Source organism: Phyllostomus hastatus, unplaced genomic scaffold (genome assembly GCF_019186645.2).
Source record: "Phyllostomus hastatus isolate PE091 unplaced genomic scaffold, TTU_PhHast_1.1 phas_contig_86, whole genome shotgun sequence".
NCBI lineage: Eukaryota > Metazoa > Chordata > Mammalia > Chiroptera > Phyllostomidae > Phyllostomus > Phyllostomus hastatus.
This window is the reverse complement of record NW_025333977.1, coordinates 21,706,641-21,722,025: the sequence shown is the minus strand read 5'-3', so window position 1 is coordinate 21,722,025 and position 15,385 is coordinate 21,706,641. Positions and strand designations below refer to the sequence as shown.

The following is a 15,385-nucleotide window of genomic DNA, read 5'->3' as shown; positions in this document are numbered from 1 at the left end:
TGCTATGCTTTTGTAATAGGAAAAAAAGCTTTTCAGAAAAACAAAGAAAGCCCCCGCTTTGCATTGCGACTTGGTTTACTTCCCATTCTACATGGGAAGCTCTGTGAGAATAGGTACCACGTCTCTGCACCCCTGAACCTAACACCTGGCTGGTGCATAATAGATGTTCAATATAGGCTGGCTGAATTGAAATTAAACAGATAATGCATTAGATTCCCCTCAAGAGCTCAAGCAAAGCAGGCGTTCTTGCAGCTCTTTTGGTATGCAGGTGACACCTTTTCTCACAAATGTAGAAATATTTTAAAAAAAAAGAATGTTGCTCACACTCTAGGCTTTTAAATGACTCTGGCGTATACAGTGGTATTGAACTGGACTGGTATTTCAAGGTGTTGTCAAGATTTGCAACCCAGCATGGAGCAATACTGTCAGATAGGAGGAAATTTAAGCAGTAGGGCCATCCCCCAACTCCTGTGAACCAAACTGCCGCATTTCACATGATTCTCCTAATTAGGTTGTGTTGGCAAAAGCTTTAGAAGCAGACAAGTGTTACATGAAGTACTAAGTGGTATTCATTAGTATTGGTAGATTATGTGGGCTGGTATTTATTACAGATGTAAATGCCCCAGGCTTATCCGCACAGTGCGATATTCAGCTGTACTTACATTTTCCTTTATAGAAGTTTATAATGCTGCTGACTTCCAAAGAAAGTAGCTTCATGTAATTTTCTAACTTGACAAAACTTTTGAAGTCATCTAACACAATAGTTCTGAAGTCTATCAGATCCGACACCTTTCTTTTGTAATAAGTGAGTGCCACACTCCTTTTAATGTCCTGAAGCAAAACTCATGGAGAACCTGCCTCCAGATAACACATTTCAGTGCATAAACACTCAGGTATGTCCAAATGAAGCTGTCAGATGCATGCACTGTATGAAGAAATACTGCAAATGGGCCATTTCCAAATGGTAGACTGCTGCGCGTGTGCAGCGTGGGAGATGCAGTACCGTGTGGCATTGCCCGGCAGGGGGTGAGGGGCGGGGGACAGGGGGACTGGTTTTCTAAAATGGAGAGGAACTCCTCTAAAGAAATTACAACCTTCCTTCAATTTATTTTATAGTTGTGTTCCTGAAAAATTCAATGAAATTGTGAATTAATACAACCACGCCTCAATCCTATGTGTTTATATGTAAAACTGAGTTAGGTTTTAGATTCAGATCATCATAACCAGAATTTTCACCTATGAAAATGTCTGATGAGATATTCCTGTATGTGTAGTCTCTCTGGGGCCCACCCACCAAATGCCAGGAGCACTCTCTCATCCCCAATCTTTAAAGCAAGAAAATGGTTGCCAACATGTTTCACTAGGTCAAGTGAAAACTTGAATTGCACTATTCATTCATAATGATTAACCTATTGGTTACCTTAATTCATGTATCCTCTGTATGGATAAGGATGGATAAATTAGAGCTCTGCCCATCATTCATTATGCTAAGAAATTTTAAAATAATTATGACAGGTTTTACTAGTCTTGATTTGTATTCATTTGTATTTTTCTGGTTATTAGGCTAAAATATGAACATTAAAAATATATTTGGGTATGTACAACAAAGAAAAACATTTTTTATTTCATTTGAGAGCAAGGTTTCAAAGCAAGTCCTAGAGCTAATTTTACATCCTTATGTTAAAAATGAGGATGTCATGTCCCCAGAGGGCATGCCCAAGAATCACAGACCAAGTCTTGGCCAAGCCAGATAAAAAGTTCTTAGAGTTCAGACAGATGCGCACATTCCATGTTCCAGGCATTGTCTTAAGCTTTTTTTAGACATAATCTAATTTAATCTTCACATAAACATTAGGCTGACTTTCTTATCCCCATTGTACAATTGAAAGCAAAGTACAGAAAAGTAAAAGAACTTAGGCCAGGTCCCAGAGAAGCAAGTGACAGTGTGCTGATGCAAACCAGCCTCTTCTGAACAACTATGCAACACAGAGCGAACTACAAACTGTCATTTAGGAGTGGAGGAGACACAAAGGGGAAAATGCAATGCTCCTGTGTATGAGTAAACAGGATAGGCCAGTTCTGCCAGCATGCCTCTGAGTCATGGTTTGTTCCCCACTTAGTCTCATCTCTTTTCTTGTGTTTTTCCTGCAGATATTCATGCCCAGGAGAAGGCTGCTCTGGGTCTCTCTGGACCTCTCCTAAAAGGGATATCCCTGCACACTAAATGAGCTCCAGAAGCAGCCACTAAGGCTTCCATAGCCCTCTTCCACCAGTTGACCCTCACCGGAACCCATACCACTCAGGATGAGTGGTTTCCTGGCCTCCCTGGACCCCCGGCGGGTTCAGTGGGGGGCTGCCTGGTATGCCATGCACTCCAGGATCCTGCGCACCAAACCAGTGGAGTCCATGCTGGAGGGAACAGGGGCCACCACAGCACATGGCACCAAGCTAGCCCAGGTGCTCACCACCGTGGACCTCATCTCACTTGGCGTTGGCAGCTGTGTGGGCACTGGGATGTACGTGGTATCTGGCCTGGTGGCCAAGGAAATGGCAGGACCTGGTGTCATTGTGTCCTTCATCATTGCAGCTGTTGCATCCATATTATCAGGTAAGGGCCTCCATGCAGGGAAAGGCCTGTGGAAAGCATGCTTGCTGACCTATTGCCATTCATCCCACAATTCTAGAGTTTTGGCTGAACTATAGTAGCTACCCTTTTCATTGGCTTCTTGCTGCAAATAATTGTTCTGGTGCCTAGCTATCTCCCAACTTCCTGTTCCCTATCATGTCTTAATGGTTCCATTTTTATTTTAACTTTCCCTTCCATTGAAAGGTCAATTCTTTTATATGAGGGGATGGAGAATATAGCTTGGATATAAATAATAAATAAAGGCTAGGAAGAGTAGCAAAATAAGTCAATAAATCTGATATGATTGGGATTTGATGAGCCTCAAACTGGTACTGCGATTCCGCAGCAGGAGGAAACCAAGCTAGAAATGCAAAGCCATTGTGAGACCCACGAAGCACCATCTGCCACACAGACTGATGATCTCCAGAGGTAGCACAACTAGCACCTTCTCTTTCCTGGAGAAAGAATCATAAAACTCATTATCTCCTTTTTAATGAGGTACCAGGACCTAGCATTTATCATCTGTGAAATGGCTGTCCCATTTCCTCTCCCTCCTCTTCTCTTGAGCTGTGATCCATACAGTAATTTCCCAGAATGCCAGGGATAGGTCGATGGACAACTTGAATGAGAAGGAAAAGGAAAATGTTCTGCCTCTTGATGGTTATAATGCAAAAGCATGAGGTAGATCATGTGGTTCAACCTGCGAAGGGGTGAATGCCATGGTCTTTTCAAATGTTTCATGACACTTAGGGATGCAAACTTACTTTGGGAGGTCTGCGTGCTAACACATGCCATTGCAAGAAAGTCTGCCTTCATATTGTAAATCCAGACGATGTGGCCTGTGCACATGGGGTGCACGGACTAGACACATGCAACCAGAAAACACGCTGGTTTGTATTTGACACCCTTTCAATTTGATGAGGGGAATATTTCCAGACTGATTTTATCTATCTTTAGTCATGGCTTACTTTCCTGCTAGTTTTACCACTATCTCCTTTTCTAAAGTCATTCTCTAATATGCATGAATATTTTAATAATTAAGGTTCCTGCAGAACAAAGGATATTTTTTCCTTATAGATGAAAATAAATTATTCGCCTAGATGAATTTCATGGATGATTAAAGTTCTATTAACTTGATGGCAATCATTTTCAAACTTACTTGGCAAGGAAATTATTTGGGAGAAGGCATCAGATTTTTACCATAAATTTATAGATCTGAAAGTGTCACTGTCTAGAACAGACTAGCCATGGTAGGACCAAAGGCAGACCTGTAACCCGAGGGTCTACAGACGGCACAGAGTAAATGGCTAAGAGTCCTGCTCAGTTCATACGGGCTGCATGGTCTCCTCCAGATCCATCCTACTGGGGCCCAGTCCCCCAAATCACGATGATTCCATGAATGAGTCACCCACATCTTATTCTTCATGATGCCACACTACTTTCAGAAACCAGGACAAGGCTCAGTCACACTGGGAGCCTGCCCCCATCACAGTGTTCGTGGGTGCTGCATAACCTAGATACTTCTGCTGCTCAGGTGGGTCTAAGATTGGACTGGTCCATGCTGTAGTGCACCACACCAAGAACCCTGATTCTGCGCCTGCTTCCAACTTTGCATTTAGTGAGGTCATGTGGTTAACTTGAAGTCAGCTATGGTGGGAGTATTCATACCATAGAACCCAGCAAATGCTACAAACCAGAGTTTGCTTGTTTTTAGGTAGTTGGGCTTTAGCTCCACCGAAGGCTCTGGTACTGCTGCCCAGTAACAGGTGCACCAAAAGAAAAGCCTGCTTCTCCCCCAATCAGGGACACACCCCTTCTCCAGATATGGCCACATTCATAACATTTCTCTACAAGGTGTGATTCATTTCCCTGCTGAGGCTAGCCAGAATCCTCCTAGAGCCCCAGCCAGGGCCAGGACCAAAACAACTTGTGCCAAAGTTAACATATTTATAGCAGGCTTCTTCAGCCAGGCCTCTCACTCTATTATCCTTTGTCGCTAAACAAAGAAAGTCCCCCTCCACTGTCTTCTTTCCACTCCCATATCATCAGCCCATATTGCCTCTCCCTTGACAGCTACTCTGTATCACAATAATCATATCATGTGATCCTTTTCTCCTTCTAGCTGGAAATAAAGCTGGTTGGACCCTGAGGACACCATTGCCCTGCCACCCAATCTGGGGAGGATGCCATTCCCACACTCCTTACCCACTCACAAGGTCAGGGGAATCTGCCTCCACTGCCCCTCCCAGATCCCTGTTCTTCCTCCATCACATAAAGCTCCAGCACTGCTTTGCTGTGTGGTCTTCAGAAAGTTACCAAACTTCTCAAAGTTCTGTTTTGTTTTACTCATCTGCAAAAGAGGGATAATAATAGAGCCTAACTGGTGGTGTTGTTATGAAGAGTAAATGTGAAAATACATGCAAAGATCTTGGCAAAATGCCTGCCAGTGACAAACATCCATGAAGCTCATCTTCCTGAGGCTCATGCCCCCACCCCACAATGCTTACTTATTCTGATCTCCTCGCCTCCCAGTCACTCCTCACAGTCTTCCTCTCCAGCCCAGCTTCTGCCATAATCCCAGGCAACTGGAATAGCCAGGCAGATAAACCCATCCACCACCACAACCTAGCCATAAATGGGCTGTCATGCCCATGGCCCTCATCTCTACTGGTGCCACACAAGCCACCACTCTTGGGGATACACCCTGGTATTGTCATCACCTAAAATGGTTTTGCCTCAAGAACCTTAAATGAAAACCCCACTTTCTTATAGCTCATTCCCTTACTGGGCTTGCTCCTAAACCCCTTTGACTCCCTGTCCATCATCCACCCTCTGAAATGACCCAGTGAAATCTATCCCAGAATCTGCTTTCTCAAGTCTGCACCTGGGTGAATGAGCTCTTGGGAAAGGTTGTTCAGTCTCACATAGGAGCATACCACAAAGTTAAGGTCTCCAGCATCCCTTTGCTAGGTCCACAAGTTCTTTCACTTGCCCTTTGTCAAATCTTCTCAATGGTCTTCTACACTTTCATTGTTCTCAATTAGCCCTGCTCATTTTATATCTCTTCACTTAGAGCAGACAACCTTGATTCCTTCCAGATACCTGCCATGAGCTCCTTAAATATTATACCACCAAATATGTCCCAAAACTGTCACCCACACATGCCACCTTTCCTCCACTTTCAGAGGGTAGAATGTCCTCACTTTCAAGTCACTCAGTTCTTTGAGCCCTTAACCTTATCCTTTTACACTCTCAATAATCCCCCTCTCCAATTGTGTCTTCAGCCTCTCTTCAACTGGCTTCTTTTCCAGGTCATGTCTCTCTCATCCTAAAATATAATTCTTCTTAGGACCACATTCTCCTCTAGCAACTTCCAATCTTCCTCCTCTCCTAATTATTCACCCCTCAAGAATGCTCATTGGTGGCTCTGACCTCTGATTCATCCCTCAACCTACTGCTTTCTGGCATCTTCCCCCACTACGAAATGAAACAAAACTTGAGGTCACCAATGGTATGCCCTTTGCCAAGTCTTATTGATATTTTTCTGCATTTATCTTATTGGAACTCTGCTGTATTTGACAATGTCATGCCATCTATCTCAAGACATTTAATATTCTCTTGACTTTGTGTGAAAATATGAAGTTCTTAAACCTCTCTGATCATTTCTTCCCTTTCTCCTTCATGACTTCCCTTTCTCTATTTGTTCTCCAAATGTTAGTGTTTCCCACTCTATGCTCCCTCCAAGATGATTATGTCCTGTCTCATGGTTTCAACCATCATCAGTACCCCCATGCTTATATCAATTCATGTCTCGGCCATATACATGTCCTCCAAGCTTCACACTGCCTACCAAACATTTCCATCTGAATGTTCCAGACACACTTAATTCAACATATTCCAAACATAACCAGTTCTCTCTCTCTCTCTGAGAACATGAGGGTAGAGGTGATTCAGAAGTGGTAAGGTCAGTGGAAGTTGGTGCTCTCAATGAGTTCAAAAAATCACTGAAATTAAAAATCAAAGAAGTGGGCTAGAGGATAGAAGTGACATTGTAGAGTGGGATGTTTTAAATTAAGATTTCATAAGTGGCACGGTAATTAGTCATGTTAATTTTAGACTTGGGACCTGGCTCAGCCACTGACTACCTGTGAAAACTTGAGCGAGTTCCAGAACTTCTCTGAGCCTCAGTTTCTCCACTTTGAAAATGGAGAATAATACCTGCTTCAGACTTGTGAGGACTAAATGAGATGCCTGTAAAGTGCCTGGTACAGTGCCTGACATGTAACACTAAATAAGTATTTATTTCTATTGTGTGCTAAACCCTGTAATAGGCACTCACCATATATTATCACACTTAAAACTCATGTCTCTTCAAGGTAGGTTTTATTATCTCGAGTTTTACATATAAAGAAATTGAAACTTAAATAACAGAACCTAGATTCTGTTTTCAAATTTCAAACCTAGATTCAAATTTGTTTGTGCCAACATCTTTCAACTCTGACTATGAATTTAAATCTCTTGAAGAATATTTTTTTCTGAATAATGGTTTGGGGAAGGGGGTGGTCAGCTTTATTGAATAATAATTACACACATTAAAATTTACCCTTTTAAATGTACAATTCTATGAGTTTAACCAACCCATAGAATCATATAACCTCCACCATAATCAAGATACATAAGAGTCCCATCACCCTCAAATGATTCCTTCATGCTACCTCTTTGTAGGTTTCCTCTCCTCCCATTCCAACCCCTGGCAGCTGCTCATCTCCTCTGTCCCTATAGTTTTGCTTTTTCCAGAATGTCACATAAATGGAATCATGCAGTATGTAACCTTTTGAGTATGGTTTCTTTTACTTAGCTTGATGCAATATAAATTTATATTGTTTGTATCAGTGGGTTGTTCTATTTTACTTCTGAGTAATATCTTGCTGTATGGGTATACCACAGTTTGCTTATCCATTTACTAGTTGAATGACGGTTTGGTTATTTCCAGTCTGGGACTATTATGAATAAAGCTGTTATAAGTATTTATGTACAGGTTATTGTGTGAACACAAGTTGTCATTTCTTTTGAGTAAATACCTAGAAGTGGTATTGTTGGGTTTTGCGGTAAGTGTATATATAACTTCATAGTGAACTGCCAGATGTCTTTCCAAAGTGGCGGTATCTGTTCCATTCTCACCAGCTGCACACGAGAGTTCCAGCTGCCCTGTTGCTTGCCAGCACTCACTACTGTTATGGGTTGTTTTTTGTGGTTGTTTTGTTTGTTTGCCACTTTAAAACATGTCTAGTGGTATTTCAGTGTGGGTTTGATTAGCATTTCTCTAATTATTATTATTTGGGGCATCTTTTTATGTGCTTATTTGCCATCCACATAGCTTCTTTAGTGAAGTGTCTGTTCAAATCTTTTGCCTACTTCTTAATTAGGTTCTTCATTTTTTTATTATTTAATTTTTAAAATTCTTTATGTATTCTGAATACAAGATCTTTTTAGTATGTTCTCACAAATATTTTCTCCCAGTTTGTGGCTCATCTTTGAGTTTTTTTTAAATTTCTGTTTATTTATTTTTAAATATACTGATGCCCAGGCTCCATCCCCAGAACTTCTAATGTAATTGGACTGGAATAGAGCCTGAATTGTTTTTGTTTTTGTGTTTGTTTTAATTCCCCAGAGGATTCAAATGTACAGCCAGGATTAAGGACAACTTTATTATAGAAACCAGAACCTACCTTCTCTGCAGCCATGACCTATGAGAAGAGGAAACGTATGTTACAGTAGAAACTATTTGGCCAGCAGATTCTTAAGAGATTTTCTTAGCCTAGTAGCCTCACTCCTCATACAATGCTAGCTGGCTTATAAAATGAAACAAAACTGACTAGGAGAGAGAGTGACTCTCTACAATTTGACAAGACCCAAAGTTACAATAACTTCCCACATTCCTCCTCCCAGTCTGGCACCTACAGCGTAGTTGCCCACAGCCCATCACAGTGGAGGGAAACTGCAGGGAAGACAGCTTGTGCTGTCACCATTGCCCTCTGTTCAAAAGGTCTGATCCACCCTTTAATAGCCCAGCAGACTGCAACCAGACCCCATGCCCATTACCAGAGCTAAAAACCTTTTCTGTATATACCAGAGGAAGAAACTAGACAGGGAAAATAGTTTTTCTTCCTGGTTACCACCTACAGCTCTGTCGAGAGACTGATGGATGGAGGGAAGATGGTTCACGAAGTTCTCTAATTCAGGTGACTGGGATGAAACACAGAGCAAAGCCACTATGTCAGCGGCATCTGGCCATTAAAAGCAACCTTCCCTAAGAGGATCCTACAAACTTGAGTTCATATAAAGGACAGCTGGTTTAACTTTTTTTCTAAGTTTATTTCCAGTTCTCTTTTAATATCAAAAAATTGAACCCCAGAAAGAATATAGACCTGACTCCTAAGTTCATGCACTTTCTACAATAGCTCTTCAAGTTCGTATCACAGATGGTTTGGGTAAGGATAAAACGACGGTGCACACACACAGACAGCATCAGTCCCCTGCCCGGCGCACAATGCCAGGCATTTTTATCATCTACTGAGAAGAAACAGTTGGCAAAAATCTAGTAAGCTATAGCTCAATAAAGACGTATTAGGTACCCACCATACACCACCAGTGCTGGAGCAGTACCAAAAAGTAATAAGAAATTATCTCTACCCCAGAAGGCCATGGCTTATTGATGGAGATGAACACCAAACCTGAGAAGTCACTATGGTGATAATAGTAATAGTAATAATAGTAATAGTAGCAGCAATAGCGACCATTTGTTGAATACATAACTATGTACCAAAAGAGTTCTAAATGCTTAGCACATCATTTTACTTAATCCTCACAAAAAAAAACCTTATGTGATAAGTGGTGTTATTATCTTTATATTAAAGATGAGAAAGTAGAGTCTTCTGAAAAGTTTGGTAATTCGCTTATGAGGTGACAGAACAAGGGACAGAGTAAAAGCAGTCTTACTCCAGAGCTCCTTACTCACTTTGCTCCTTACTCACTTTGCTGTTCTGCTGCTGTATTAGCAGATCTGGATTAGGTTCCATTGTATAAAATAGAGAACTAAAAGTGAGAGATCATTTCACTTATCTTTTATGTAAAAGAACTCTGAAGGGAGGCTGCTGTTGTGGCTCCACAGTCACAGGGTCTCAAGCTATTTGCTCTTTCTGCTCTGCCATCCAGATGTGTGGTTTCCATGCTCAAGGTGACTTTGAGATCCAAAATGGCTGCTGCAGCTCCAGTCAGTATGTCTGAGTTCCAGAAGGCAGGAAAGAGAACAGAAAGTTGGGGCAGGTCACTTCCCACATCTCTGTTCCCTCTATAAGAACATTTCTCATGAGTGGAGTTTTTTTTTTCTGTAACTACTACTTACATTGCCTACAACCTGGACTCTTGGCCACATAAGTCAGGCTAAGAATATAGTCTTCTGATTGGATATATTGTCAACCCCAGTATTATAGAGGTTCTGTTGATGGGGAAAGAAAGGAAAACTGGCTGTCACTGCCAAAGTCATAATGGATGCATAAGCCCTAAGCCCTCCAGTTTGCTGAGGTCAATTTGTCCTGAAATCTTGAAGTAAAATCGGTTCTGATTCCCTGTAATGCACAATTAGAAAATCTAGAGCCCCTTTAATAAATCTAGGGAGTTGTGAGTCTTACCTTTCTCCTACCTTTTCCAACCCTGAATCTCTGCTTCCACGGAGTCTCTTTTGTCTCCACTCTCCACTTCACTTCTCAATGCCCCTTTCTTCACCTCTTCATCCAACTAGATGACACCCCAGTTCTGCTCCCCAAAGTACCAACAAGGCAACATGTACATTGCATGTACAGTGGACTTTGTGAAAAGTTGGGGCCAGACATGGGAGATATAATGCAGTCCATTCCAGCAGACACTAAGCTTACAATTAAATACAGGACACTGTGATTCTTCCTGCATTTAGAGAATGTCCATCAACCCTCTCTTCTTGGCTTCAGCCTCCAGTCCCATTAACAGGCAGCCTTTCTCCTTCATACTCTTTAGCCTGCTCACTGTCAAGCCCTAAAACGTGTTCCCTATCTTATCCAGAGCAGTTTGCTTATCTCTATCTCCCTCCAAGTTCATCCTGGTCATTTTTCAAAGACAATGATCTCCCAACAAAATAGTCCATCAAGATAATTCACTAAGCAAAATGGGTTCTTAGGGGAGGGATTTGGGGGCCAAACCAAGATTATATATATCATTTTGTAGGTGCTGAGAAGTTCAGTGGCATGACCAGACCTGTATTCTAGTAACCGTGGGGAGAGAAGAGAGGTGAAGAAACGGGATGTATGCATACTGCATAGAACAGACAAGAGATTATGAAGCGCTGGGCCCTAACAGTGGATAGAAGAAAGCTTAAGATGGAGAGGATTTGAGCATGGGTGGATGGAGGAGGCTGAAGGAAAAAAGATAAGTACTCTTTTTAGCTTAGAAAAGACTCAGAGTAAATAAGAATGTTTTTGAAATAATGTCATTAGAATAATTGATCTACAACACTATTCTGGTGACACAAAGTGAAAGTAGAAAAAGAAAAGTCCAGTATAGAGAGAGGACCCTCACAGAACACCCAGAGGGGTAGTAAATTAACCTTTGTGTGCAGGACACTGCAGATGGTGCTTTCATGCAGCACCTGCTGTCTGTGTCACCAACACAGTGGAGGGAGGGGTGATTTTAGTTCTGTCCTCAGATGAGGAGCCAAACAGTCGGAGGTTAAAGCAACTTCCTGAGAGGCAGGCAGAGATTTCATTGTAGAGCCAGAAGTGAAATCTAAGTCTGTAGGACCCAAAACTCAAGGTCTTCCATTTCAGCAAGCTGCCCCTGAGATCTTTGAAGCCAATATTTCTCATTAGATGTGGATTAATAAGTTGCAGTCAATGAGAAGGGCCTAAAAGGCAATAAAGAATCATCAAACCGAGTAGTCTTTTTCTCAGTCCTCTTAGTTTATGGTTTAGCACTAGGGTTTATAGTTCATATGTCCTGCCATTCTCAGCTGCTCTTTAGCATCTCTGACTCACCAGCAGGTGAGCCCGTGGTAGCGAGTGCCTGGGGAGGCGGTCAGGGGAGCAGAGCTCTATCAAGTAGATGCCTTTCCCACAGGGGAGGCTCCCAACGCCCTCCTTGGGCTAGATCTGGGCACCTTTGTAAAGTTCAAGCAGAGTCTCCTCACTCCAGTATTCATCTCAGGTTGGATTTTTATGGCTAAGGAATATTTCTAAAGATTCAGAGTCTGTTTAGTTTGCATGGTGGGTTTCCTTGTTTTGTTTTTAAGGGCAAACCATTTTCCCCTCCTTAAATTGAAACCAGACTTGAGAGGTGAACATCAGGAGATTGGTTCTTGTGCAACACCTTCTCACTGATCTAAGATCATTTATTCATTCCACAAACTTCCACTGATTTGTTCCTCCAAACATGTCTGAGAACTGCTCTCAACCATACTGGGAGGTGGAAGAAGAACAACATTGAGAAGGTGGGGAAGGAGGGCGAAGACAAGCAAGTGCACACCAGTCTTCAAGCCTCTGGAAGATGAGAACTCCAAAATAGTGTTGAAACACACAGCCACATGTTGAAATTTTAATAATGATCACAGCTACTCCTGATATTTGTAAAGTCTCTGAGACAGCCTAACTTATTAAACACTCAATAACTGTCAGGTATCATTATTATTACTACTGTTTTTATTGTTATTAGGCAAATACTGTGCATATATCACTTCATTTAATACTCCCAACCCCCCTGCTAGGTAGATGTTAGTGTTTTGATTTTATGGTGAATCCTAAAAGCTAAACCACTGAAGACTTACAATGTGCTTGGCACTAGCTAAATACCAGTTGCATAATCCTCCCAACAAATTCTACAAAATAAGTACCATTATTATACTCTTTTTGTAGATGTCAAAATTAAAGCTCAGAGAGATTTGGTGACTTGCTGGGACCACAAGGCAGTCAGTGTCAAAGGCCAAGTCTAAGCTGAGTTCTGTCTGGCTCCAGAGACACTTACCCCTAAGCTGCTTCATGCAGGCACACACCCCAAAATTCAAAAAGTAATCAAAGAATCAAATGAGTCAAGGAAACTCTCACTCTTATTGGGGTTTCAAAAAAAAACCCCGTTGCTCATTGTATTCTATTGATTATGAGAGCACTTTTTTTAGCTCAAAACTTCTGTAACCCAGGTCACGAAAATGACTTCTAAGCTCTGTCACCTTTCTGTCACCTGTTAGCAGTGAGAAGGGTGTTGTGAAGTGCATGTAGGTCTTCTTTACAGGGCTGATTGACAGCCCTGTAGGAAGGATGTCAGTTACCAGTTCAGAGAAGGTGAGCATATTTTATATAATAGAAACTTGAAAGTTTCTCAGATTGCTGATTGTGAAAATGAGTCTCCTCCAGCAAACCCCAGAAGAACCAGGGCTTCTTTTACATCTTCAGCAGCCCCTCATAGAGTGGGCAGTGCAGACCAAGAGCACCTAGCATGGCTGGGGACAGGGGGTGGCCACCAGCTCTGAGTTGCTGCAGAACACAGGGAAGAACTCAGAAAGAACTTGGAGTTGATGCAAAGAAAGAAGACAGGCACACGTGCCACAACTGTGAGCACGGCATCAGACAACAGGGCCTGGGTCAGAAGTCAGGACACATCAGATCTAGGCCCAGCTCTGTCCCCCAACAGCTCGGGACCCTTGGGCAAGTTGTTCACATCTCTTGACCTCAATTTCTCCCTCTGCAAAATGAAGAATTTGGATTACATTGCCTGTATGAGTTAGGTTTTGTTTGTTTGTTTGTTTTAATGAATCTAGGAAGGGATAGATTTGTAAAGAAAGATCCAATACCTCAACTCCCCCACAACACACACACACACACACACACACACACACACACACACACACCAACCTCATGTAGCAATTAGTCCCTGTAGCTGAGCCCTGCTCAGCCATTTACTACTTTGTGTGACTTGGGAAGTCCACTTAACCTAGAGCATCCCCAAAATTACTGATGTGCCAACATGTTGATCCCTTAGCCCTCTGGGCAGCTGGGGGGGGGGGTGACAGAGGGCCCAGGCTAGTCCGCTCTACCTGTGAGCAGCCTCACCCCCTTACACATCCCATACAAACAGTGTCATTATCTAGGTGTGTCCTGTCAGAAAAGACTGGGGAGTCCTGATAACCTGACTAAATCCTGGATTCATCATCTGTAAATAAAAATATTAACAGCCTATGCATCATAACCATCTCATAAGATTAAAATTATATATATATAAAGTGTTTAGTATAACTGGTGTGCATAGTAAATGTTCAGTAGTCTTTGCTGTTATTATTATTCTCCTACCACTACTACTGGCCAGGTCCCCAACTTAACAAGGCTAGATGTGTCCTTAATGCAGATGAGCAGTCCTGGTCCAAACTCTGAAGCTTTTCAGTGCATACCCAGCAAAAGACCCAGCAGGCCTGCCTCCTACCCTCCCTTTCTCCAGATGAACTTTGTGCAAAGAGTATGCTTTTACTTCTGAAAATATTTGCCTAAAAGGAATTGCCACTTCTGTGGCCCAGCCCCATTCAAAAATGCTATATACTTCAAAACATACAGAGAGGCTGTGCCTCAGAAAACAGGGAAATAAATACAATAATTATGAATTGTGATTAGTGCTATAAGGACATTGAACAGGTTACCATGACAAAGTGCTATCTCTGACCACGCGATATTTAAGCAGCTTCAACTCCTAGAAGTGAAATAGGTGCTGGAGATGAGTAAGGCACGATGGCTATGGAACGACCACTTGAGATGGGAATGCGGATAGAAACCCTTAAAGAGAAGTTACGACAAGTGCCAGCTTTTGTCTCAGACACCTGGTACAAAGCAGACTTTGTGCATAGAGTTCGCCTGGCTGGCCTTGGCAGCTCAGGAGCTTTGCACGTGCCTGGTCCCCTGCTCTGAACATCCACATCCCTCCTCACATTGCCAGGTCACAGAGGATGGTGCTAAGGGACCGTGACCATCAAGGGAATCAGGGTACTCCTGGCAAATTGCATTGGCAATTAGTGGAAAATCCCTTTGATGAGGTCACCAAAGCAAAACGTATAAAAGAGCTAGGGGCCAAACTTGGTTAAATGGCTGCCGTCAAAGAAGATAAATGAGAAGCAATGATGGAGAAAGAGAAAAAGTGGGCAGAGGAGTAAGAATAGAACTGACGGAAGAACAGCTTCTTACCCAAGGAATTAAAGGTGTAAGCCCTGGTGTCTCAGGCTTCAGAAATACTCAGAAAAGGCCACTGCCATGACAGCCCGTGGATTGAAAGTAGCAGTTTCTGGGGTGTAGTGTAGACAGACACCACATTTCACAGAATACAGTTGCAAAGAGAAGAGGGATTCTCAAGCAGTAGGAGGAATCATTGACTTAACAACCCAAGGAATGTATTTATCTTGGAGACAACTTCTGCCTGTGCTTTACTGAGCACCCATGAGTGTCTGTACATATGTGAAAAGTAATGATTTGCTAATATGCATGACAAACATTTCATAGTAGACTTCACCACTGGCCATTTTCATGGATCTGGCCCTCCCCAAAAAACCCCTTGCAGAGTAGCTGAAAATGTTTACATACATATATACATGCATACATATGTATGTATGTGTATATATATAACTTTATATGTATATATACATATACATATGCACACAAACATATTGTTAGATACTATTAACTCAGGACTTCAGTGGATAAT

The 15,385-nt window shown here is 42.2% G+C and overlaps 1 protein-coding gene across 2 annotated transcripts in view; it reads left to right on the top strand.

Moving 5' to 3' along the window:
- The window catches only part of SLC7A14 (solute carrier family 7 member 14), a 107,463-nt gene that overhangs the window by 49,203 nt on the left and 42,875 nt on the right, over nt 1-15,385 (top strand). For both annotated transcript variants that reach the window (XM_045851843.1, XM_045851842.1), the window contains exon 2: nt 2,152-2,608. In XM_045851843.1, coding sequence (XP_045707799.1) covers nt 2,305-2,608 — 304 coding nt within the window. In that variant the 5' untranslated portion in view covers nt 2,152-2,304. The remainder of the gene's footprint in view (nt 1-2,151; nt 2,609-15,385) is intronic.